This window comes from Balaenoptera physalus (assembly GCF_965194825.1).
Source record: "Balaenoptera physalus genome assembly, chromosome: 19".
NCBI classification, from domain to species: Eukaryota; Metazoa; Chordata; class Mammalia; order Artiodactyla; family Balaenopteridae; genus Balaenoptera; species Balaenoptera physalus.
In genome coordinates, this window is record NC_138900.1 from 3,493,805 (window position 1) to 3,521,244 (window position 27,440).

The window sequence follows — 27,440 nt, forward strand, 5'->3', positions numbered from 1 at the left end:
CTCTTATAATGATAGTTTTATCATATAATAAGAGTAACAACTTCTGTGTATTGGTTCACATGTCTAGACTCTGTTATTGGGTAGGTTCACTACAGTTTCCAAAACATCCAATAACTTGCCTCGTACATGGAAGACACACAATAAATATTTATTGAATGGATGAATTAATCTAAGAGGAGATCAATAACAGATCTTTACTGTTTACTAATTCCTAGATCTACCTGAAGTCTACCTAAATCCTCCTGGAGATGAATACCTTCCCACTGTGACTGTGACTTCAGTCATCAGCCTTCTACCTTTCCTCTTCCTCCTTATCTTCCTCCTCTGCCAGTGCTGGTGTCGAGCCAAAAACAGTACGTCCTGGAGGGGGAAGGGTTAACCTGGGAGGAGTGTGGGGAGGGGCTTTGTGGGTCCCCTTCCAGGATTCTGATCACTGACTCTCTGTAGAAGCCACTGAGGATGAGACCAAAGAGCCAAGTGAATGATGACAGGTAGGAAAATTTGGACTCTCCCAATAGAAAATGCTGTGTCTGTCTCATTTCTCAGGCCTACCTTAATGCGTCTCTCTCCTTTCCCTTAGCTCCAGCCCAGACATGGACTTCCAGGAAGAAAATCAACGTAAGAGGAGTGAGAAGTAGGGGTAGCCAGGGTGGGGAAGTTAGAAGGCACCCTAGAAGAAGCCGAGAAGGTTGGGGCAAACCTCACTGGGTGTGATGTCACTGCCCTTCCCCGATTTCAGTCATCCGTCTCTGAAATATAGATGGCAGGACTGGATAATCTGAAGGCTCTTCCTGGAAGCCTATCCTCTCCTCTTTTCTGGCAGATGATGTCTCAGAGGATATCCCGCCTGAGGAGGACAGACAAATGGACATGCATGTGAGTCTGTCCTCCTTCCCCTGCTCCCCCTCCCCGAGGTGTTCTCCCCTCACTTTGGATCTTCATGCTGGCAGGTCCGCGCAGAGGAAGACCCGCCGGAGTCTTCTGAGTCTGCTGCTCAGCTACACCCGGACCCCCTTACAGGGAGCGGGGACTCGCTCCCGTCCTGCACCACTGAGGGGTCCTCAAAAGAGCCCGGTGTGCGCGCCGCCCTCACCTCGTCCAGAGAGCAGGGCCGGCCTGGCCGTGCGGGCTCCAGGCTTCAAGTGCCCCTTAAGGAACACGGGGCTTCGTGAGTCGTCCCACTCATGTACCCACGCCACTCATCATCTTGGAGCCCCTGCAAAGACTCAAGAATAGAGAAGCCTTGTCAGCCACAAAGAAGTTCCGGGACGCATCACACATCTCTCAACGGATTCCTGCTGCCTTGTGTATTTACCCACTCATTCGCTTATTTAACAGAGGTTCACAGAAGTTGACTCTTTCTTTGGACCTGTGCTGGCGATATACATATTAGTAAGATATAGCTTCTGGTCTTTTTTTTTTTTTCCTTCTATTTTGCATACTGGTTTTTATTTGAAATCAGTGTCAAAGAGAACAATGGCAAAGATAGGACAAAAACTCCACTTTACCCTTCACTTGGCATAGCTTCTGGTCTTCAGGAACTCATGGTCTACTGAGAGAGGCAAATCACATGATCTGGCCCTTAGAAAGCAGAGAGGGAGCAGGCATTAGGGGTGAGCTGGGCCACCGAGCAGGAACAATTGTCCAAGCATGTTTAAGGAGAACTCACTGGTACCAAATACAAGGAGAAGCCAAGAAGTAAGAGTCGGGCTTCCCCGGTGGGGCAGTGGTTAAGAATCCGCCTGCCAACGCAGGGGACTTGGGTTTGAACGCTGGTCTGGGAAGAGCCCACATACCATGGAGCAACTAAGCCCGTGCGCCTGCGCTCTAGAGCCTGTGAGCCGCAACCACTGAGCCCACGTGCCACAACTACTGAAGCCCACGTGCCTAGAGCCTGTGCTCTGCAACAAGAGAAGCCACCGCAATGAGAAGCCCACGCACCGCAAGGAAGGGTAGCCCCCCGACTCGCCACAACTAGAGAAAGCTCCTGTGCAGAAACAAAGACCCAACGCAGCCAAAAATAAATAAATAAATAAAATAAGTAAATTTATAAAAAGAAATAAGAGTCAAACTGGGCAAGGAGGAGGGCCTTTTCTGGCGGTCCAGTGGTTAAGACTTGGCGCTTCCACTGCAGGGGGCACGGGTTGGATCCCTGCTCAGGGAGCTAAGATCCCGCATGCCATGTGACAAAAAAATTGGGCAAGGAGGCAGTTCCTAATGGCATTTCAGTCTAACGTTCTAGGAGTTTCTGAGAGCTGAAGCCTTCGGAGCAGCAAAAAATGAACAAGGAAATGTTCTTTGTAAAGGAACCAAATTGCAATAATTCAACTACAGAAGGGTTACTCTTGGGGAAGGGAATGATGCAGAGGGTGTTTAGGCCGGGGGTTTATGGTTTTCCCCTAGTTTTGGTGAACTTCCCCCTTTAGCTATGCAATTAAAATAAATAGAACACAAACTTAAAAGCTTTTGCACAGCAAAGGAAAACATAAACAAGACAAAAAGACAACCCTCAGAATGAGAGAAAATATTTGCAAATGAAGCAACTGACAAAGGATTAATCTCCAAAATTTACATCAGCTCAGGCAGCTCAATATCAAAAAAACAAACAACCCAATCCAAAAATGGGCAGAAGACCTAAATAGACATTTCTCCAAAGAAGATATACAGATTGCCAACAAACACATGAAAGGATGCTCAACATCACTAATCATTAGAGAAATGCAAATCAAAACTACAGTGAGGTATCACTTCACACCAGTCAGAATGGCCATCATCAAAAAATCTACAAACAATAAATGCTGGAGAGGGTGTGGAGAAAAGGGAACACTCTTGCACTGTTGGTGGGAATGTAAATTGATACAGCCACTATGGAGAACATTATGGGGGTTCCTTTAAAAACTAAAAATAGAACTACCATACGACCCATCAATCCCACTACTGGGCATATACCCTGAGAAAACTATAATTCAAAAAGAGTCATGTACCACAATGTTCATTGCAGCTCTATTTACAATAGCCAGGACATGGAAGCAACCTAAGTGTTCATCATCGGATGAATGGATAAAGAAGATGTGGCACATATATACAATGGAATATTACTCAGCCATAAAAAGAAACGAAATTGAGTTATTTGTAGTGAGGTGGATGGACCTAGAGTCTGTCATACAGAGTGAAATAAGTCAGAAAGAGAAAAATACCGTATGCTAAAACATATATATGGAATCTAAAAAAAAAAAAAAAAAGGTTCTGAAGAACCTAGGGGCAGGACAGGAATAAAGACGCAGACGTAGAGAATGGACTTGAGGACATGGGGAGGGGGAAGGGTAAGCTGGGACAAAGTGAGAGAGTGGCAATGACATATATACACTACCAAATGTAAAATAGATAGCTAGTGGGAAGCAGCCACATAGCACAGGGAGATCAGCTCGGTGCTTTGTGACCACCTAGAGGGGTGGGATAGGGAGGGTGGGAGGGAGGGAGACACAAGAGGGAGGAGATATGGGAACATGTATATGTATAGCTGATTCACTTTGTTGTAAAGCAGAAACTAACACACCATTGTAAAGCAATTATATTCCAATAAAGATGTTAAAAAAATAAATAGAACACAATCAAAAAGAGATGTGAATGACAGGAGAGGAATTGGAGTTGGTATTAAAAATAATTCAATAAGTTTTGATGAGAGGAAGTAGAGAAGAAAGTTAATGGTAGGGTCAGTGAAATACAGCCAAGTGGTTTGGAGTGGAGAGTAGAAGAAATAGAGGGGAACTAAGAATGTGTGTTGATTGATGGAAATAGACCCAGGGAGAAAAATAATGTGGACGATGTTGGGGAGTGACAGTTGGTGGGAGAGCATAGTAGTAAGAGCTCAGAGTCTAGAATAGATGGGCTAATTAGGGTTCAAATTCTCTTCTGCACCCACTAGCTGAATGATCGTGTACACATTTAAAAATTATTCTCTTCAATATCCTGTAATAATCCATAATGGAAAAGAACATGAAAAAGAATATATATACGAGGGACTTCCCTGGTGGCGCAGTAGTTTAGAATCCGCCTGCCAGGGCAGGGGACATAGGTTCGATCCCTGGTCCAGGAAAGTCCCACATGCCGCGGAGCAACTAAGCCTGTGCGCCACAACTACTGAGCCTGTGCTCCAGAGCCCGAGAGGCACAACTACTGAGCCCGAGCACCACAACTACTGAAGCCCACGCGCCTAGAGCCCGTGCTCCGCAACAAGAGAAACCACCGCAGTGAGAAACACACGCACCGCAACGAGGAGTAGCCCCCGCTCACCGCAACTAGAGAAAGCCCGCGCGCAGCAACGAAGACCCAACGCAGCCAAAAATAAATAAATTAATATATATAAAAAAGAATGTATATATGTATAACTGAGTCATTTTGCTATATACCAGAAACACATCTTCAATCAACTATACTTCCCTTAAAAATTAATAAAAAGATAAAAATTTAAAAATATAAGACAAGGGACACCAAAGATTGCCAACAAGTCGCTAGAAGCTAGGAGAGAGGCACGCACCAAGTCTCCCCCACTCTGCCCTGACCTCCACCCCGCAGTTCTCAGGAGGAAATCTGCCAGTATCTTGACCTCAGACTTCTACATTCCAGAACCATGACACAATAAATTTCTATTGTTTAAGCAACCCAGTTTGTGATACTTTGTTACGGCAGCCCTAGCAAGCTAATATACCATCGGACTGGCAAAGATTAGAAGGCTGGGTAATCCCACATTTTTTAAAACTTTTTATTTTATATTGGAGTACAGTTGATTAACAACGTTGTGTTAGTTTCAGGCGTACAGCAAAGTGATTCAGTTACACATAGACATGCATCTGTTCTTTTTCAAATTCTTTTCCCATTTAGGTTGTTAACAGAGTCAGTGTGCAGAGTTCCCTGTGCGGTACACTAGGTCCTTTTTGGTTATCCATTTTAAATATAGCAGTGTGTACCTGTCAGTCCCAAACTGGGTAACCCCACATGTTGGGGGTATTGGGGAGGTATGGGGATCCTCTTGCACTGTTGGGGGGGAAGAAACTGGTGCAGCGAATGCAGAGTTCAGTTTGGCAGTAAGTAAATGAAAGATACGCTTAAGAGCTGGCATTTGCTGTCGGGTGCATATTTTAAGGACATTTCACATATGTCCGCAGAGGCACATGTAGAATGATATTTAGCTCAGAATTGTTTATCTTGGAGATATTTGGATATGATGTGGCTGCCTGTTACTGGGACAGTGGAGGGATAAATGTGTTGGAAGCAAATCAATATTCTACAGATCTGTGAACGGACTGTGAAATCTCTGTGGGCAATGGAAAGACGAATGACTTCCATAGCATTGCACAATTTACAATACAGTATACGTTTTGCACGGTACGAAATCACGTTTTGCAGAAATGAACTAATTCACATGAGATATCGTAGAGTTGTTCCTTGGAGATGGAGAAAAGGAATGAGAACTAAAGGGCATACATAAAGCAAACAAGGGAGAGACTCTGCCTAGATCCATGTGAACATGTGCTAAACCAGAGGAAAATGATTTATTTGTTTCCCAGCACCCAAGCTTCATCTAGAAAAGCACATTTTCTTCTAAGCTCAAGTTCTCTCACCAGAGTGGGACTAAAACAGAACCCGTTTTTCAAGCTTGCGTGAGGATCAAATGAGGGAATGCTTGAAAAGTGAGCAGTATTATAAAGAGATATTTGTGCATCCAAGTTTATCTTGCCCTCGAAGTCCCTGAATGATGGAACCCAACGGTTCTCAACTGGGGGTGATTTTGCTCCCCCCAAGGGACATCCGACAATGTCTGGAGATGTTTTTGGTTGTCACAACTGGAGGGGGCATAGTGCTAGTGACGTCTAGTGGATGGAGACCAGGAAGGCTAACGGACAGACCTCCCCTACTCCAGCAGAGTCACCTGGTGCAAATGAACTCATTTACAAAACGGAAATAGACTCACAGACAGAGAAAACAAACTTATGGTTACCAGAGGGGGTAGCGGGTGGTGGTGGGGAGATAAATTAAGAGTTTGGGATTAATAGATACACACTACTTATATATAAAATAGGTAAACAACAAGGATCTACTGTATAGCACAGGGAACTATACTCAATATCTTGTAATAACCTATAAGGGAAAAGAATATGAAAAAGAATATACATACCTACATATATATACATACATGTATTTATATATGTAAGAATACACATACATGTATATGTATGTATGTATAACAATTGCTGTGTGTACAAGTGAAACTAATACAACATTGTAAATTAACTATCCTTCAACTAAGAGAAATAAAAGATAATTAAAAGGAAAAGAATCACCTGCTAAAGTTGGGCCATCCTGATCTGACCCCTATAATCTCTTCAGTCTTAGCTTTCTGCTCACTTAAGGCCAGCTACACCAGTCATTTTCTGGTTACATGAAAATGCCAAGCTCTTTATTTCATCAAGACTTTAGGGCAGGCTGAATGTGCTGCCTTTCCTCTACGAATATTTCTTACCATCAGGCATAACCTCAAACATCACCGCTCCAAAGAGAAGTTCCCTGAAACCATTCTATTACAGAGATCTGTCAGATAGTATTCTGTGTCAGCACCTTGTTCAAAACACTTATCAAAGTTTCCATGCATTTTACCCCGGTAGAGATCTAAAATGGTGCAATAACTTCCCATTCTCCCTTCCCGCAGCCCCTAATAACTTCCAAAGTACTTTCTGTCTCTGTGAATTTGCCTATTCTGGATATTTCATATAAATGGAATCATATAATGTGTGGTCTTTTGGGTCTGGATTATTTCACTTAGCCTAATGACTTCAAGGTTCATCCAGGTCGTAGCCTGTGTCAGAATTTCACTCCTTTTAAAGGCTGAACAATATTCCACTGTGGTATGTATACACCACAGTTTATTTATCCTTCCATCAGCGGACATTTGAGTTGTTTCCATGTTTTGGCGATTGTGAATAATGCTGCTGTGAACACGGGTATACAAATATCTGTTCAAGTTCCTGCTGTCGATTCTTTTGGGTATATACCCAGAAGTGGAGTTGCTGAATCATTCACTGCTTCACGTTTTGAGGAAATGTTTTCCACAGCGGAGACACCATTTTATACACCTGCCAGCAAAGCATGAGGACTCCAGCGTCTCCATTTCCTCACCAACATTTGTTAATACCTGTCTTTTTGATGGAGCCATCCTCGTGGGTGTGAAGTGATATCTCACTGTGGTTTTGACTCGCATGTCCCTAATGAACGCCAGGGAGCTTCTGGGAGTATCAGACGATGCCTCGCGAGGCAGACCTGCTGGGACACTGGGCTGGTGACGGGAGATAAGCCAGGCTCCTTGGGGCTTGTGTGCAAAGTCATGCTACCGAGGGGACGCCTCCGGCTTGATGAGTCTCAATTAGGAAAAGCCAGGCTGATGGGGGAAGGGAGGAGAGCATTCTTCATTCCCATCACATTCCTGTATCTCTGCTCCAGCCCGCACCCAGGGCTTCCCTCCTGGGCTATCCAGCTCAGGACAGGCCGAGGAACCATGTCTCCATCCATGGCTGCCTTCTGTCTTGGTGAGTCAATCTGCAAAATGCTGAGGGATAGGCAGTGGGCTATGAGACAAAGAATTTTTAAAAAATTGCATCAGTACAAGAGGCAAGAGGAAATTTTCAGGGCAGGAGGTGACCAAGGGTCACCTCATTTATTATGTTGGGTGGGAAAACTGGGACCCCAGGGAGATGGTGTTTGTCTGAATTACCCTAGTTTATTCATGGCTGAGTCAAAAAATAAATACAGGTCTCCCAGTGTTGGCTGCAACGTTCCCACTACTCCATGCTGGTTTAATTTTAATTAATTAATTAATTAATTAAAATATAGTTGATTCACAATGTGGTGTTAGTTTCAGGTGTACAGCACAGTGACTCAGATATATACATATATATGTTCTTTTTCAGATTCTTTTTCTTATAGGTTATTACAAAATATTGAGTATAGTTCCCTGTGCTATAGAGTAGGTCCTCGTTGTGTGGTTTTTTTTTGTTTTATTAAACTGTTATGAGGTTCTTTATAAAAGTTTATGCTTCTTTTTACAAGTTGTAAGAGGACACATAAGAAAACAATAAATTCTGTTCTAAGCCCCCCTTAACTCACCAACAGTAACCAATACTTGTTTATCCTTCTACATTTATCTTAATTTTTTAGTACAAATGTGTACACATACGTACATAGAGTTTTTTCTTATAAAAATAAGAACATATGGTACACATTATTCTGCAGCTTATTTTTTGACACATAGCAGTAGACATGTATAGTTCTTAATTTATGCTTTTAAATAGCTGAATATTATTCAACAGTATTTAAACATTTCCTTGGCTCTTCTTCGCTTTTTTTTGTTGTTGTTAATTTTTATTGGAGTAGAGTTGATTTACAATGTTGTGTTAGTTTCAGGCGTACAGCAAAGTGATTCAGCCATACATATAAATATATCCACCTTTTTTTAGATTCTTTTCACATACAGGCCATTACAGAGTACTGAGGAGAGTTCCCTGTGCTATACAGTTGGTCCTTGTTGTGTTTTAATTTTTAATTTTGTTTAATGTGGATTTGGTATCAGGGCTAGATTATAGATTTAGCTTGTCAGTATCCCTCATGGTACTGGTGCAAACAGTTCTGCCATTTGTGACAATGTGGACGGACCTTGAGGGTACTATGCTGAGTGATATAATCCAGAGAGAGAAAAACAAATACTGCAGGATCTTACTTATACGTGGAATCTCAAAAACCCACAAAAGCAGAGAGTAGATTGGTAGATGCCAGGGGCTGGGGCGTGGGGGTGGGGGAAATGGGGAGGTAGATGTTGGTCAAAGGGTACAAACTTCCAGTTATAAGATGAAGAACTTCTGGGGATCCAAATTATAGAATGATGATCATAGCTAATAATACTGTAGCATATACTTGAAATTTGCTAAGAGAGTACATTTAAATTTCTCACCAAAAAAAAAAAAGATAATTACGTGAGGTGATGGATGTGTTAATTAGCTTGATTGTGGTAATTATTTCACAAGTCATCATGCTGTAAACCTTAGATATATAAGATTTCTATTTGTCAATTAACCTCAATAAGGCTGGAGTAAGAGTCCCCCTTAACAGGACTGGGGGTGGGCTCAGATGCGTTTTTACTGCCTTCTCCTTATCAAGCTTTATTCTGGGCACGTGTGTGCATTATTTCCTTATTTCTTCAAAAGAACTTTATCGCTAAAAGGACAGAAGCTCCAAGCGGCTAAGAAGGAAGGAAACAGTTGGTGTTAATTGGGGATAAGAGTGTATACCATGAACACAAACTGTCTCTCATTCACTTATTCATTCTTTAAAGACACTCATGTAGCACTTACAGTTACATTATTCTATGTTTTTAAACAGACACTTACTCATTTAATCCCCATAACAGCCTGATGAAGTAGGGACTACTATTATTCCCATTTTACAGGTGAGAAAACTGAGGCCCGGAAGGATGAAGTAACTTGTTTAAGGTCACACAGCTATGGCTCGAATACAAACTAAGGAATGTTTGCACCAAATCCACATTCTTTACCATGAAAATATGCTGCTAGTGTTTGAATCTACCTGATTGTGGACCTCATGGGACCTACTATGCAATATATGCTGTATATTATTTGTTGTTTACCTGAAATTCAGATTTCACTGGGAGTCCATGTTTTTATTTGCTAAGTCTGGCAACCCTAGTGAGACTTAAACTGATAATGCTACTAACTCAGCAAAACGGTTAAAAAAAAAAAAAAGTCTTAGCTTGAGAGAAAAAGGGCAGTTGTTCAACCTAGAGAAGAATTAGTTCAGATAGAAGAGAAAACGGGGGGAAGGCACCTCCAAGGAGAAAAGTGGAATTTATAGATTATGCAGTTTGATAGATGTGTAAAGTTACATGGAAAGGCTATTGAAAATTGTGGAAAGAATTAGATATATGTTCAAGGAACACTATGCGGATGGAAATAAACCGTACAATTATTGATCCTAGGGAAAATAAATAGAAAAAAAGTATATAGGTGCATTATAATGCTCAGGTGTGAATAATATTTGCACAGTCATAATAATCACTTAACCCCAAAGCACAAAATAGGGAGAATGTTGATTTACCCCAAAAGCATGACATAGGGAGAAATCCAGTATTAATGCACCCTGAGAGCTCTTGACTTATGATTTAATGCAAGACACCACATCATGATCTAATATATGGCATGGTGATTATAGCTGATAATATTGTAATATATACTTGAAAGTTGCTAAGAGACTAGATCTTCAGTGTTCTCACCACTGACAAGAAATAGCAACTATGTGTCCAGATAGAGGTGTCAGCTAGTACTATGGTGGTAATCATCCTGGGACAGAAAAATGTATCAAATCAACACTGTTACACGTACACCATGTTATATGTCAATTACATCTCTGTGAAACTGGAAAAAAGTGAGACCCCCTTCTGGCACACAGCTCCCTTCTCTTTCCAGCTGCGTGAATGGGGAAGTGTATTGCAGGGAGCTGGGGGGTGCGGCAAGGAATCCCTGTTCAGCTTTTTAAAAATTGTGGTAAAATAATACACTTCACATAAAATTTACCACTAATGACATGTAGTCCACTCACAATGTTGTGCAACCGACACGTCTATCTAGTTCCAAGGCCTTTTCACCACTCCAAAAGGAAATCTCATACCCGTTACAATCACTCCCCAATCCCCCCTCCTCCCGGTACCCGCCACCCCCCCACCCCCGCCCCGCTCCCCATCTACTGTCTCTGGACAGATTGATCCATTCTGGATGTTTCATACAAATGGAATCATACAATCATGGCCTTTTATGGCTGGCTTCTTTCACTTCAATTACACGCATGTGTATCTTTGAAACAAAATTACGACAAAAGAAAGCGAATACCTGAAACTAACACGTTGTTAATCAACTATACCCCCAACATAAAATAAAAATTAAAAAAAAAAGAAAAAAAGAAAGCCAGTGCATGCAAGTTTCTCATCCCGGTGCCCAGCACGCATGCTGAGGTCCTGGTGATTGACCCTTTGCTTCCTTCCTCAGGGCTGTGTCTGGGGCAGGCGATACAGGCTCAGAAAGGTGAGTCCAGGTCCCTCTTCTGGGTTCAGCCAGCGAGAGGGCAGGAGGGGGTGGGAGAGCCCAGGAGGAGGCTCCGTTGGAAGCTGACCTCTGCTAGGCTCTGCTTCCCTTCCAGGCCCGCTGCCCAAGCCCTCCCTCCAGGCCCGGCCCAGCTCCCTTGTGCCCCTGGGGAAGCCGGTGACCATCAGCTGCCAGGGCCCTCCAGGCGCCGACTTGTACCGCCTGGAGGAACTGATATCCCGGAAGTATTTGGACCAGGCGGAGCTCTCCATCTCGGCCATGGAACAACGCTTCGTCGGACGCTACCGCTGCTCCTATCAGAGCGGGACCAGCTGGTCTCCCCCCAGCAACCAGCTGGAGCTGGTTGCTACTGGTAACTGGGCGTGGGGTGTGGCTGGACTTGCAGCCGCAGGGCTGCGTGGTCCTCAGTTCTGGGCTCAGAGAGGGTGACAGTGGGGATTATGATGACCGTAAATCCAAAGTCCCAGAGGCGCTGGGATTAGGGTGGGGCAAGCGAGGCATTGGCTTTAAGTGCTAAATTTAGGTGCCAAAAAACTCAGTAATCAACATAAGTAATACGTTAATGCAATATCTTTAAAAAAACAAACAAACCCAAATCAATGCAAAATCATCCACGATGTACACAATACCGCAATTTTAAGTAAAGACAAATTCCAGGAATGCCATTCCAAGCCACATCCAAACCTGACACAAGAGGAAAAATGCGTACCCCTCTAGCCATATTTACGCATTGAAAAAAAAATTTATTTCTTTATTGGCTGCCCTGTGTGGCATGCGGGAGCTTAGTTCCCTGACTAGGGATCCAGCCCGTGCCCCCTGCAGTGGAAGCGCGGAGTCCTAACCACCGGACCGCCAGGGAAGTCCCACGTTTATGCCTTTTTATTTTTTGATGGAATAAAATGTTCTCAGCTTATCCTTTTCTAGCTAATGCTTTTTTTTTTTAATTTTTATTTATTTATTTACTTTTGGCTGCCTTGGGTCTTCATTGCTGTGCGCGGGCTTTCTCTAGTTGCTGCGAGCGGGGGCTACTCATCCTTGCCGTGCGCGGGCTTCTCATTGCGGTGGCTTCTCCTGTTGCGGAGCACGGGCTCTAGGCACGCAGGCTTCAGTAGTTGTGGCTCACGGGCTCTACAGCGCAGGCTCAGTAATTGTGCCTCACGGGCTTAGTTGCTCCGCAGCATGTGGGATCTTCCCGGACCAGGGCTCGAACCCGTGACCCTGCATTGGCAGGCAGATTCTTAACCACTGTGCCACCAGGGAAGCCCACTAATGCATTTTTAAATGATTATTTTCTGAAGTGGCTTCAAAAAATATTGAGTTTGCTTCCATGAAAGCCAGGAGAGTAAAATGATAATGAATTCTGTTTATGTTTTGTATAAATAAAATATTTAAACTTCAAATAATGTTGTGAGTTTTAGTAACCTACTTTTAAACTTTTCAAGATTTTTTCAGCTATGTTCATAGCGTGGAAAAAATGAACCATAAAAAGCCATAAAAGCGTTTTGAGCCTTTTGCCTCCAGTTATCAGGCAGCTTCCAGTGTTGTGTACTGCGTGCCCGGCGTGGGTTGGGATGCTCTGTGATGGTAATAATATCGAGTTATACAGCAGGGTAGGTTCATGTTTCAGACTTCAGCATGGCTCCCCTGGGCACAGCTGGATTCTGTCTTTGTTTAAAATCTTGATATTTTCTTCCCTGTAAATGTGTTTGCATTCATTTTTACTTTAAAATTTGCATTAAAATAATATTTATCTTGATTACTGAAGGTTTGTTTTTTTTTTTTTTTTTCATCCGAAGAAAGTGCCTAGCTTGCCTCACCCTAACTCCTGACTACCTGAGGTACAGTGGTCCACCAGTGTGGCTTGGGGACTGACTCAAATACTATCTTTTTTTAATTTAATTTTTTATTTTTAAAGAAGATAGCTTATTTATTTGTTTATTTATTGGCCTCACCACGCAGCATGGGGGATCTTAGCTCCCCCACCAGGGATCAAACCTGCGCCCTTGCACTGAAAATGCAGAGTCTTAACCACTGCACCGCCAGGGAAGTCCCCCATCAAATACTATCTTCTCATTAAGTATTTCCCTCAACACCCTACTTAAAATTCCATCTCGATTTAAAATGGCATTCATCATTATCTGGTATGCCACACATTTACTTATCTATTTTTTTCTTAATTTATTTTTATTTATTTATTTTTGGCTGTGTTGGGTCTATCGTTGCTGCGCACGGGCTCTCTAGTTGCCGTGAGCAGGGGCTACTCTTCGTTGCGGTGCCTGGGCTTTTCACTGCGCTGGCTTCTCTTGTGGCGGAGCACGGGCTCTAGGCGTGCGGGCTTCAGTAGCTGTGGCTCGTGGGCTCAGTAGTTGTGGCTCGCGGGCTCTAGAGCGCAGGCTCAGTAGTTGTGGTGCACAGGCTTAGTTGCTCCGCGGCATGTGGGATCTTCCCGGACCAGGGCTGGAACCCGTGTCCCCTGCATTGGCAGGCGGATTCTTAACCAGTGCGCCACCAGGGAAGCCCTACTTATCTATTAGTTATTGGCTATTCTTTCTTCCTGATGGGATTTTTATTTCTAGAGACTAATCCATAATAGTTGCTCAGAGGAAAAAATTGTTGAATGAATAAATGAGCCATAGTTATCAGGCAACTTCGGCTGTTGTGAGTATGGCTTTCCAGGCGTGACTTGTGATGCTCTATGATGATAATAATAATATCAAATTACATAGTGGGATAGGTTCACCTTTAGGAGCAGACAGCCTGGAGCCAACTTCTGTGATTGCAAACTTCAGCTCTGCCACTTACTATCTTGTGACCTCGGACAAGTGATTCAGCATTGTGTACTTTAGTTTCATGTATAAATTGGGAATATTTATAGGGATGAATGCATAGGTCTTTGTGAGGATTCAGTGAACTGATATATGGCATGGTCTTGGAACAGCACCTGGAATCTGGCACTCTAATATGTTTACAATATAACTATTGTATACTGTAATACAAGCTTACAGTGTAATATCAGGTTAAGCTAGTTTGTTACTACCATTATATTTTGGATGCTTGCTATGCATTCCGTATTCTGTTAAATGCTTAATACATATTGTCTCATCCAATCATTCCCGTTTTATAGTAGAGAACACGGAGGCACAGATATAGGGGGAGATTCGTCCAGCCCCTAACCTGCAAAACCAGGATTTGAGCCTGGGGACTGTGATGTCACTTCTGTCATGCTCCCTTAACCACTTTGTGAGCTGGTGGTGGGAAGAGTAGCTTCTCTAGGCTGGATACAGCTGGAAAGTTCCCTAGCCTGTAAAGAGGTGGGGGAACCTTCCCATCCCCACAGCTGAGACACTGGCCACCATCTTTATATATTTATTTATTTTCAGTTTTAATATTTTTTTAATTGAAGTGTAGTTGGTTTACAATGTTGTGTTAATTTCTGCTGTACAGCAAAGTGATTTGGTTTTATATATATATATATATATATATATATATATATATATATATACACACATTCTTTTTAAAAAAATATTCTTTTCCATTATGGTTTATCATAGGATATTGAATACAGTTCCCTGTGCTATACAGTAGGACCTTGTTGTTTATCCATTCTGTATATAAAAGCTTACATCTGCTAACCCCAACCCCCAACCTCCCACTCCATCCCTCCTCAGCTCCTCCCCCTTGGCAACCACCAGTCTGTTCTCTATGTCTGTGAGTCTGTTTTTGTTTCATAGATATGTTCATTTGTGTCACATTTTAGACTCCACATATAAGTGATATCATATGGTATTTGTCTTTCTCTTTCTGACTTACTTCACTTAGTGCGATAATCTCTAGGTCCATCCATGTTGCTGCAAATGGCATTATTTCATCCCTTTTTATGGCTGAGTAGTATTCCATTGTATATATGTACCACATCTTCTTTATCCATTCATCTGTTGATGGACATTTAGGTTGTTTCCATGCTTTGGCTATTGTGAATAATGCTGCTATGAACATAGGGGTGCATGTATCTTTTTGAATTAGAGTTTTGTCCGGATATATGCCCAGGCGTGGGATTGCTGGATCATATGGTAATTCTATTTTTAGTTTTCTAAGGAACCTCCATACTGTTTTCCACAGGGGCCACCATCTTTAATACCAGAGTTTTCTTCTCTCCCAGGAGTTTTCACCAAGCCCTCGCTCTCAGCCCAGCCCAGCACGGCAGTGGCCCCAGGAGTGGACGTAACTCTACGGTGTCAGAGCCAGTATAGTTTTGACCAATTTGCTCTGTACAAGGAGGGGGACACTGGGCCCTTCGAGACACCTGAAAGGTGGTACCAGGCTGATTTTCCCATCACCACGGTGACTGCTGCCCACAGCGGGACCTACCGATGTTACAGCTTTTCCAGCAGATCTCCATACCTGTGGTCGGCCCCCAGCGACCCCCTGGAGCTCGTGGTCACAGGTTAGGGGTGCAGACCAAACCTTTTCCCCCAGCCTTCACAGGCCCTGGTGGAAGCTCCAAGGGGAGGGAGCAATAGGCATGAAGAAAGTGGGAGGGCAGGAGAAGACAGAGGCTTTGGAGGGTGTATGAGTGTCTGAGTGCTACTGTAACAAATCACCGTGAATTCACTGCTTTAAAATATCACAAATTTATTACCTTACGGTTCTGGAGGTCAGAAGTCAAAAAGGGGTCCTGCGGGGATAAAACAAAGGTGTCAGCCAGCCTTCTTTCTGGAGGCTCAAGGGGAGGTTTCTGGTGCCTTTTCCAGCTTCTAGAGGTGCCTACATCTCTTGGCTTCCATGGTCCATTGCTTCATCATCAAAGTCAGCATCATAGCGTCTTCTAATCTATCTCTGACTCTTCCTCCTTCCTGCCTCTCTCTTACGCTTTTAAGGACCCTTGTGATTGGACCCACCCAGGTAGTCCAGGGTAATCTCCCCAGCCCAAGATTCTTTTTAAAAAAATTTTTATTGAAGTATAGTTGATTTACAATGTTGTGTGAGTTTCAGGTGTACGGCAAAGTGAATCAGTTATACATATACATATATGCAGTCTTTTCATTTGTTTTATTTTTATTTTTTAAAATTTAATTAATTTATTTATTTTTTCTTTCTTTTTTGGCCGCACCGCGTGGCATGCGGGAGCTTTAGTTCCCCGACCAGGAATCAAACCTGTGCCCCCTGCAGTGGAAGCACGGACCCCTGGACCACCAGAGAATTCCCTAATTTATTTTATTAATTAATAAATTTATTTTTAGGCCGGGCCATGCAGCATGTGGGATCTTAGTTCTCCGAGCAAGGATCGAATCCACGCCCCCTGCTTTGGGAGTGTGGAGTCTTAACCACTGGACCACCAGGGAAGTCCCTTATTTTTATTTAAAAAAATTTTTTAAATTTTTTTTAAATTTTTAAAAAATTTTTTAAATTTTATATTGGAGTATAGTTGATTAACAATGTTGTGTTAGTTTCAGGTGTATAGCAAAGAGATTCAGTTATACATATACGTATATCCACTCTTTTTAAGATTCTTTTCCCATACATTACAGAGTACTGAGCAGAGTTCCCTGTGCTATACAGTATGTCCTTATTAGTTGTCTATTTTATACATAGTAGGGTGTATGCATCAATCCCAATCTCCCAATTTATCCCTCCCCCGCTTTCCCCCGGTAACCATAAGTTTGTGTTCTATATCTGTGACTCTATTTCTGTTTTGTAAATAAGTTCATTTGTACCCTTTTTTAAAGATTCCAAATATGAGCGATATCATGTGATATTTGTCTTTCTCTGTCCGACTTACTTCACTCAGTATGACAATCTCTAGATCCATCCATGTTGCTGCGAATCAGCCCAAGATTCTTAATCATATCTGCAAAGTCCCTTTTGCCATGTAAGGTACCGTAGTCACCGGTTCTGGGGATTAGGATACTGTCATATTTGGGAGGCCATTATTCTGGGTATACACACTAAGAAAAATAAATTTTATTTATTTTTAAAAAGTTTTTGGTCATGCTGTGCAGCTTGCGGGATCTTAGTTGCCAGGGATTGAACCCGCGCCCTCAGCAGTGAAAGCATGGAGTCCTAACCTCTGGACCACCAGGGAATTCCCAAGAAAAAGAAATTTTAATACTATGAATAATGCCTTGTGATTTGTCTAGGTAAAAAAAAAAAAAAAAAATCCACAAGCAAGCAGCAACGGTGGTGGGAAAGGAAAGCGGGGCTGTGTTTTATTCCTTAGGCAGTTCCCTTATCTCCCCACATGGGATGCCTGTCTTTCCCCGGATGTATCCCATAGTCTCTGTCTCCTCATCTGCTTCCCAGGAGGCAAGAGCCCGGTTTGTTCCCAGGGAGGGCAGGTAAGTAAGACGGCAGGTCACAGAGATCCAGAAGAAAGGAAAGCACTGAGGTTCGAAAAACAGGGAAGGCAGCTACAGGGACTGTCATTAATCAGCCCCAGAACGTGCTAGGTGTGCCTTTCAAATGCTATTTAACACCCATCACCGTCCAATGATGGAAGCGTCTTTATTTTTATTTTCCAGGTGAGGAAACTGGGTTTGCTCAGGAGCCATACCTAACAGAGCACAGAATTCTCTCTCTTTTCTTTTTCTGATTTCTCAGAGACCTCTTCTACCCCCAGCTGGTTGCCCACAGAACCACCTTCCTCTGTAACAGGTAAGTTCCGGAGGATTCACCCTGGTTTCCGTGGTATAAGGCACATGGACCCCCTTTTCTTTCTCCTCTTTGTCTAAATTTCTCAGTTTATTTCATTTGCCTCTTTCACAGATTTGCTTTATTTTAAAAATTCCTTATTTCTGCCTGTAAAGAAGGTATAATAAATGTATAGATATGACGATCCTATCCCACATCCCCACCTCTCTCCAGCCTTTCGGGGTTGGTTTGTGATGTCTAACCTGTAGAAGAATAAGCAGAGTGGCTTGTAAAGTTGTAGATCCCTGGGCTCCAGTTCTGAGTCTCTGATTCCATTGATCAGTGGTTCTGAAACTGTAGTGGGCTTGAGAATCACCTGGAGAGCTTATAAAGGACAGGTTCCTAGACCCCTAGAGTTTCTGATTCAGAGGGTCTGGGGTGGGGTCCAATAATTTTCAATTTCCCAGGGGATGCTACTTTGAGAACCACCGCACTAACTTTCGTGTGAGCCATGGTCTTCCCAATTTTCACGGCATCTCAGCTGCTTCTGGCGGTATCGGATGTCAGCCTGTGTCTTAAGAAATAGTACGCTAGGTCTTCCCTGGTGGCGCAGTGGTTAAGAATCCACCTGCCAATGCAGGGAACATGGGTTTGAGCCCTGGTCCGGGAAGATCCCACATGCCACGGAGCAACTAAGCCCGTGCGCCACAACTACTGAGCCTGCGCTCTAGAGCCCGCGAGCCACAACTACTGAGCCCGCGTGCCACAACTACTGAAGCCCGTGAGCCACAACTACTGAGCCTGCGCTCTAGAGCCCGCGCTCCACAGCAAGAGAAGCCACCGCAACGAGAAGCCCGCGCACCGCAACAAAGGGTAGTCCCCGCTCGCCGCAACTAGAGAAAGCCCGCGCACAGCAACAAAGACCCAGTGCAACCAAAAATAAATAAATAAAATAAATTTAAAAAAAAAGAAAGAAAGAAATAGTACGCTAGGCTGTGACATCTCGAAATGACACCTGACACCTCATTTCTTATTAAGCCACTCAGAAGTAGAAGGCAGTATAGTTTGGGCTTTTTGAGTTTGTCTTTCCTCTGTGTCTGGGCCGTGTGTGTTAGAGAAATGGGTTCCAGGGGGACTGGATATCTCAGAAGGGGTATGGAGAGTAGGGACTTACTGGGCAAACCTGACGTTACCCAATTCCTTGTAATCCTCTTGCTTAGAATTCTCAGAAGCCTCCAAGAAACTGAACCAGTCACTCGTGAACGAAGTTTCCGCCGCTGGTGAGTAGCCAGGCGCCCAGAGCTCAGCAGAAAGGAGGAGGATTGGGCTCCCTTCCCTCGTCTCAGGCTGTAGGCTTTTTTTTTTTTTTTTTTTTAATTTTTAAAAATTTTACAATGTTGTGTTTCTACTGTACAGAAAAATGAATCAGCTATACATATACATATAATCCCCTCTTTTTTGGATTTCCTTCCCATTTAGGTCACCACAGAGCATTGAGTAGAGTTCCCTGTGCTCTACAGTAGGTTCTCATTAGTTATCTATTTTATACATAGTATCAACAGTGTATATATGTCAATCCCCCTCTCCCAATTCATCCCACCCCCCCTTCCCACCTTGGCGTCCATACATTTGTTCTCTACGTCTGTGTCAGGCTGTAGGCTTTTAATCTGCTTCTCAAAACCACCTGATTCTTCCCGGGAAAAGTCCTTGGTTTGAAGATGAGGATGGGATGGAGATGGGCTCTGAGCTTGGGGACAGAAGAGCGTTCTGGGTAATGTGGCTGTTTCCAAGATGGTGGCACCAAGGCTATCATGGGAAGACCATTGCTCATCCCTACACACTGCTCTTCTGACTCGGCTCTGATCCATGTGTGTAATTGCGTTCCCACTGCTTCCAGGCAGAGCCCGTGCTCCAGCCCCACATAGATCATAGTTACCTGGACACAGTACATTTTTCATACTCCTCCAATCCAATGTAAATATGCTTCCTTTATGCTGCCATTCTCTTTGCCCTTGGCTTCCCCAGAAAAAAGTCTCCATTTCCCCCAAGACGGAAAACCTTTGACAGATCCCCAGAGGACAGGTTAGATATCTCCACTGCGTCCACAGAACTCTAGCTTTTTTTAGGTTCCTGATGCCAGCAGGGTCTTTCTAAGACCCTGATGAGATTCCTCCTCACCCTCTGTTCAAAACCCTTCTGGGTTCCCAGTCGCTCTCAGGACAGATAGGAAAACTGACTTGTACATGTGACGTCATTTGCCCGAGACCCTGCATCTAATAAGTGATGGGCCTGGGGTTCAAATTGGAACACCCTGACTCTACAGTTCATGCTCTTCTTAGAACCCTGGAATTCCAGCTCCCAAGTGCATGTGTTCAGGATAGCGGTAGAAACAGGGGTAGGAGAGATGGTTCCACCCCTTTACACGTATCCTTTTTGATTCCCAGAAACTTCTAGGAATGCCACCATCCTTCCAAAGGAGTCAGACCCTCCAACTGGTGAGCAAGTGTCCTTCTCTGGACCAACTTCCTTTCCCCGTCCCACGTCTTTACCCAAAGCTGGCTGCTTTTCCTACACAGAAGCTGCAGCTCTGTGATCTTGGGCTCTGGTGTGTAAAGTATGAAGTGGAGGGGGGCTGTTAGTGTGTGGCGCTCCGAACTGGGCAGGGATCAGGTGTGAAGGTGGCCTTCTAAAAGGTCAGAGAAAGAAAGATAAATTTAATCTCTCTCCCCAACCCTTCTAACAGTCTACAATTAGCCAAATAACCAGGTAGTGTCTGTGTGTGGGGTGAGGCTGAACCAGAGGCCTGTGAGGGGGTGTATGGAAGATGCTTAGACAATTGGGCTTATCTAATCCTAACCCTTGGTGAGGAGGAGAGGAAACCCTCCAGGAAGGAGATTGGCATCCTAGCTAGCCGGGAGTAATAGAGTCTCAGATGAGGCATACGGCTATGAGAAACCCAATATGTATGTGGTCCTGGAGATGGGCTTTTTTTTTTGTTTGTTTGTTTGTTTGTTTGGCTGCACCGTGCTGCATGTGGGATCTTTTTTTAAAAATTGACTATTTACTTATTTTCTTTCTTTCTTTTTTTTTTGGTTGCGTCAGGTCTTAGCTGCGGCACGCGGGGTCTTTGTTGAGGCATGCGGGTTCTTTCGTTGTGGTGCGAGGGCTTCTCTCTCGTTGTGGCGTGCGGGGTTTCGCTCTCTAGTTGATTCGCTCGGGCTCCAGGGCGCGTGGGCTCTGTAGTTGTGACGGACGCGGGCTTAGTTGCCCTGCGGCATGTGGGATCTTAGTTCCCTGACTGGGGATCGAACTTGGGCCCCCTGTGGAGAGGGGCTTTTATCATCTGCTCCTGTCTCTCTCGTTCCTCCAGGTCTTGCCTTCCAGTATTACACTAAGAGCAATCTGGTCCGGATATGCCTGGGGGCTGTGATTCTAGTACTCCTGGTGGGGCTTCTGGCAGAAGATTGGCACAGCCGCAAGAAACCCCTGACGCACCAGGTCAGAGCGGGCCACAGGCCGCTCCCACCCCTCCCTCAGACCCAGAAGTCACACAGTTGTCAGGATGGGGGTCGACCAGATGATCATAACTGAGGATACCATCATTAGAGTCCCAAGGCTTGGTTGTATCTAAGAGATAGGTCATGGGAGTGGGGAGGGGACTTAGTGTGGAGTGTGAGAGTGAAAGGATAGAGCCGACAGCTGTGGAAAAGGAGGGCGGGGCGTGTTCTTCTGGGTGCCCCATCAAGGAGTTGTTGAGTCAGTGTCTATTTGGCTGTAGGTCCTAGGACTCTCTTTGTTTGGGATGGAAGGAATCTAGTGGATGCCATAGTCTCCTCACTGATATCTTGCTCATTGTGGACCTTGTGGCACCTTAATTGGGCCATCATACTTACCTCTTTCTTCAACCTTCCCTAATATGAGTTCCAGATTGACTTCTAATATTCCCACCTCTCACAGCTGACCTGTTCTATCCTTTGCACAAAACTCTCCCACGTTTCCCCCGTGCCCACCCCGTGCTTTTTTTTTTTTTAACTGGAGTATAGTTGATGTACGATGTTGTGTTAGTTTCCGGTGTACAGCAAAGTGAATCAGTTCTGTGCTTTTTTTTTCTGATTATCCCCAAACCTAACCCTTGCTCTAGCCCTATCTTAAGCTGTAGTCTGAAAAATCTCCTTTTGTTTCTCGAGATGTGCCTGGTTCTTTCAGGCTTTGGGGCATTCTGTTCTTTCCCCTTAGAATATAATATGACCAACATGAATATAATTATAACCAACATGCCAGTGGCTCGCCTTTATATTAGAGAAAAAGTCCAAAATCCTAACTAAGTTTGTGCTAAAGGCTAGAATATGTAAATCCATAGAGATAGAAAACAGAGTGGTGGTTGACAGGGGTTGAGGGGGGGAAGGAATGGGAGTAATTACATAATCAGTATGTTTTTAAAAAACTTTCGCAGTGATGAAAATGTTTTGGAATTAGATAGAGGTGGTTGCTTCGCGACAAGGTGACTATACTAAATGCACTGAATTGTTCACTTTAAAATGGTAAATTTTATGTTACATGAATTTCACCTCAATAAAAAGAAAAAAAAAAACCTTCTCCTTGACATCCATCCATCTCTGTATGGGGTCACTTGTCCTAGGGAATTAGGTGAGATACATCAGGAATTCTTTCCCTTCCCTGTTGCCAGACTCCAGCACCCGTTGGGGGCTGCCCCCTCCTGCTAAATTGAAGCCGCTCGGTTGCTGACACTCACAGTCTTTAGATGAAATCCAAAGTCTGGCTCTTCCATGAATATGACTCTTGTACACATTTGGGGTTCCAGCTCCTATCAGAGAGAACCTCAGACCCTGACTTTGGTAGGTAACTTTCCCCAGGGGCCATGATGAAGATTGGCAGGAACCGGGCAGCAAGGCAAGGCAGGCAAATCAGTGTGATCACAAACATTTCTTTCCCATTCCCCCTGCTAGGCTAAATTCCCCCCAAATAAAGTATCTTTTCTCTAAGTTTGGTCAGAATCCATTAATAAATAAGACTTTTATCCATGAATGCTTTCACCTTTATTTCTCTTGATATACTTGAGATATAGACATTTCATCCACAGCAGGGTTAAGTGATGTGTGTATGTTTTATGTAAACCGGAGGTACAACCACGGCTAAAATAACATCTGGCTCTGCAACTAACGTCACTGAGAAGGATCCTAGGAAGTTCACCATCACCTTGACGATTGATCCAGGACTTTATTGGAGAATGAGTGCCTCCAGGGGGATTCAGAAAATGAAAGCATGAGAAGACGGTCTGTTATTTTTTTGGATCTCGACCATCACTCTCAGTAGTCAGTCGTGGGTCACTTTCCTTCATTCCTTTCAGCAGCTTCTGGATGCGAGCATCAAATTCATCTATCCTCAACCTAGGAGGTAAAAAAGGGGGGGGCGGAATTTCTTGTTGCTTCAAGGAGAGTCATTCCAAATGCCCACGTGCCTGCAAATCTCATGATTTAGGAATGTGCAGAGCAAGGGCCATCTTTCCTGGTTATTACATGCTGCAAAGTAGAGTTCCATATCAATTTGGTAGGGAAAAATGATGCTATCAGGTTAACATCGTAATGGTATAAAGCCACTCTGCAGCTTTGGAAGCTTGGATGATCTTGGGTGATGGTCATATCATACTTGGCACTGGAGGTGGAGTTGATGAATACATCTGTGATGTACCTGTGATACCTACCTAGTCCATAACTCACTTGGACAACTCCTCCTACATGGTAGATCCAGGATGAGGAATACACACTTGAATCAAGTCAGTGGGATTAGCTTTTTATCCCCCTTCGTTAGAAGGTACTAGATAACTACCACCCTGTATTTGACCTGTGATGAGAGGCAGTCTCATTTCTTGGATTCACCTTTTGGTAACCATATTCAGCCATGTGTATGTGGAAATGGGGAGTGAGAAGGGGGAGAGAATAATTAAAGTAAAAATACGTATAAAAACAGGAGACCAAAGATATTGGCTGCCATGTTTCTTATTGGCATTATAGTCTTGGTTTTGCTGGCGTATGAATCAATATCTGTTTTGTTGTTTGAGATTCACAGTACTTCCATGCAACAAATCTTCCGTTAAAAGATGAGTAAGTTTTGGAGATCTAATGTACAGCATGGTGACTATAGTGAATAATAGTGTATTATATACCTGAAATTTGCTAAGAGAGTAGATCTTTTTAAAAAAAATTTATTTATTTATTTTTGGCTGTGTTGGGTCTTCGTTGCTGCGTGCGGGCTTTCTCTACTTGCAGCGACCAGGGGCTACTCTTCGTTGCGGTGCGCAGGCTTCTCATTGTGGTGGCTTCTCTTGTTGTGGAGCACGGGCTCTAGGAGTGCGGGTTTCAGTAGTTGTGGTGCACAGGCTGAATAGTTGTGGCTCGTGGGCTCTAGAGCGCAGGCTCAGTAGTTGTGGTGCACGGGCTTAGTTGTTCCATGGCATGTTGGATCTTCCAGGACCAGGGCTCGAACCCGTGTCTCCTGTGTTGGCAGGTGGATTCTTAACCACTGCGCCACCAGGGAAGTCCCTGGTGATTGTTTCAAAATGTATACACATATCAAAACATTACATTGCATACCTTAAATATATACAATTTTAATTTGTTAATTATATCTCAGTAAAGCTGGAAGAACTCCTCCAACTCCCAAACTCAATACACCCAGTCAACCTTAAGCTAGCTTGAGCAGATACCTTGTCAGCAATCAATATAACATTGGCTAAAATATGGGCCAACTAGCTTCAAAATATTTTAAACATGACCCTTTAAGGTCAAACATAATTGTGTTTATTCATGATTGTCAGAGGTTGGTCATAGCCTGTGGTAGAAAAACAAAACTAGTTCTCACAGTAGAACTGGGTCTGGTCAAAAGTGTTGAGGGAGTCAGAAATGGGGTGTGAAGAACCAGATTGGAAGACATAAATGTGTTGCTCTTAGAATGAGGTGTGATGGTGGGGTTCTTTGGCCTCAAGCAAGAGAAAATGACTATAGTTGACTTAAAAGGGCTTATCAGAATATGGGGTAGAATTAGAGAACTAAAAACCGACTTCTAAAAGGGCAGGCCCAGGGCATTTGTGCCTTTCTAGGACCTGTGATTCAGGAAGAAGCCTCCACCTTGAAGCATTCATCTTGAGATTCAAAGACCGGGAAAGAATGTCTGATCAGCTGGTCTAATGAAATAGCTCTGATGTTGTCTTTGTGAGGGCTTTACATCCTGATTGAAATTCACCAATGTTATCTAAAGTGAGAGGGCGAATCCACAAGAAAGGGGCTAGAAAAAAAGACCTTTAGTGTACACACATTCCTTCTTTTGACTAGCATGGTACCTTGGGCTCTGAAATCATGTTAAGTAAATATACAATGTTTCTTCTACATAATTAACGATCATTTAAAGCCATCAATTGTCTATGTTGCATTTGAGGATTTTATTTTGTTTTATTTTTTTTTTGCTACGCCACACGGCTTGCGGGATCTCAGTTACCCAACCAGGGATTGAACCTGGGCCACGGCAGTGAAAGACCAGAATCCTAACCACTAGGCCACCAGAGAACTCCCTTGAGGATTTTTTTTTTTCTATTTTTTGGCCGCGCCGCGCAGCGTGCGGGATCTTAGTTCCCTGACCGGGGATCGAACCCGTGTCCCCTGCAGTGGAAGGGCGGTGTCTTAACCACTGGACCGCCAGGGAAGTCCCTCCCTTGAGGATTTTAAAAAGTTCCCACACTCTTAGGAAGAGTTTTATGGTTCTTTGTTGCCAGGGTAGCAAGTAAACAACAGAACTCAACAACAACTTGCTCCAGCGAGCAAGTAGAAGACAGCCAATTGGTGATAGCTTCTACGATCACAGATTACTCTCATTAGATAGCAGACTCACTCCAGAGAACATGCTTCAGACGCTGCCATTGACCCACTAGACCTCTGTAACCCATGCAGCCTGCAAGCAAACTCTTTCCAAAACACCATATAACAGCTGCAATTTGATTTGCCTAATGAGACAGTGGCTGGCTGCTCTAAAGCCCTAAGTCCAGCTCCTTGGTTTCCAGATCAAGTGTTGGTCTCCTTTGACTCATCTTCCCTGGCAAAACAATCGAAGGAACCTTTAGGAGAATTATCTCGTGACCGGACATCAGTAGAGGACAGTTGAGTGTTAGTCCTAGATGCCTACAGCAAATTCCTGTAGCTCGTGCTTCCCCAAAACCTACGATCATGGAGCAAACACTGGGGAGGAGTAGGATCATGCCTGAGTGTCTGGAAGCGGAAACTTGGAAGTTTCAAGGCATCACATGGCATCTTTACTCCCTTATACCCCAAGGAATTCTGGCCCAGGTCCACAGTGACCAGGCTCTGATTGCTTCTAAGGGCAGACAAGAGTTCTGCACGACTGAAAGGAGAGATGGCACATCCCCACAACCTACAGGCAAAACACACAAATTCATTCATTCATTCAACCAGTGCTTGTTGATGCCGTCTTATATGCCAGGCGCACACTTGGGTGTTGTTCTTTGTCAGGGTCGATCTGGCTATTTGGGGTCTTTTGTGGTTTACTATGAATTTTGAGATTAAATTGTGTGTGTGTGTGTGTGTGTGTGAAAAATGCCATCCTAGTAGACTTTTTAAAATACTCCATTGAATTTATTCCAATCCTTTATGATAGAGCTGGAGGGGTCTGCTACATTGATAGTTCATTGCATATACAGATTGAAGTTCAAAAAAACCATAACTTACCATAGACACCTTAGTTTACACAGTGGTTTCTTCAAAGCTTCACACAGAAACTTCAGTCCAGTGATTCCTATGTGATTCAGTCCCAGATTCAAGTGTGTAAGGCTTGAATTTTGTTGAAGGAGCATTGAGAGATGAATGCAGCCATCGCTGGTTATGTTGCAACACCATAGCCTAGAAATCAATCACGTGAAGGAAAAACTTTTTTTCCACTGAAGAGATGCACCAAAACCACGACTGTCCACCTCAAGCCATGGGTTTTAGACAAGCTTGAAGACAGTGGAGGCATGGAAATGGAATCATATGCGGTGTCACAGACAGAGTAATACCCCCGCCAAGATGTCTACGTGCTAATTCCTGGTCCCTGTGACTATGTTACATTGCAGGTAAGGGGACTTTGCAGGTGTGACTTTGTAAGGCTCTGGAGATGAGGAGATTATCCATGTGGGCCCAATGTCATCACAAGGTTCCTTATAAGGAGGTTGAGCCAGGACAGTCAAAGCCAGCAAGGAGAGATGTGGTGAGGGAGACAGAAGGACATTTGAGGACACCGCCCTGCTGGCTTTGAAGATGGAGGCAGGGGCCACAAGCCGTGGGATGCAGGCAGCCTCTAGAGGCTGCGAAAGGTAAGGAAATGGACCCTTCCCTGGAGCCTCCAGAAGGACCACAGCCCTGCCCACATCTTGGTTTTAGCCCAGGGGGACCCATTTTGAACTTCTGATCTCTAGCACTTTAAGATGAGTTTATTTTCAGCTTCTTAGTTGTTTTTTTTTTTAACATCTTTATTGGAGTATAATTGCTTTACAATGGTGTATTAGTTTCTGCTTTATAACAAAGTGAATCAGCTATACATATACATATGTTCCCATATCTCTTCCCTCTTGCATCTCCCTCCCTCCCACCC

The 27,440-nt window shown here is 43.8% G+C and overlaps 2 protein-coding genes across 6 annotated transcripts in view; both read left to right on the forward strand.

The window, feature by feature from the left end:
• Window positions 1-1,402, forward strand: part of RDH13 (retinol dehydrogenase 13) — a 29,027-nt gene extending 27,625 nt beyond the window's left edge. Inside the window, exons 8-11 of one of the 5 annotated variants that reach the window (XM_082436645.1) lie at window positions 216-353; window positions 581-618; window positions 761-876; window positions 951-1,402. In XM_082436645.1, coding sequence (XP_082292771.1) covers window positions 216-353; window positions 581-618; window positions 761-876; window positions 951-1,236 — 578 coding nt within the window. In that variant the 3' untranslated portion in view covers window positions 1,237-1,402. Of the gene's footprint in view, window positions 1-215; window positions 354-447; window positions 492-580; window positions 619-760 lie in introns of all 5 variants that reach the window. The other 4 variants (XM_082436646.1, XM_082436649.1, XM_082436650.1 and 1 more) reach the window with 4 other exon arrangements.
• A 3,338-nt stretch (window positions 1,403-4,740) lies between these two features.
• On the forward strand, window positions 4,741-27,296 carry GP6 (glycoprotein VI platelet). The gene is made up of 8 exons (XM_082436675.1): window positions 4,741-7,580; window positions 11,103-11,138; window positions 11,254-11,511; window positions 15,319-15,603; window positions 17,757-17,810; window positions 19,007-19,066; window positions 20,231-20,281; window positions 21,157-27,296. The coding sequence occupies exons 1-8, from the start codon at window positions 7,379-7,381 to the stop codon at window positions 21,375-21,377; spliced, it is 1,167 nt and encodes a 388-aa protein (XP_082292801.1). The 5' UTR covers window positions 4,741-7,378; the 3' UTR covers window positions 21,378-27,296.
• Window positions 27,297-27,440: the final 144 nt, after the last annotated feature.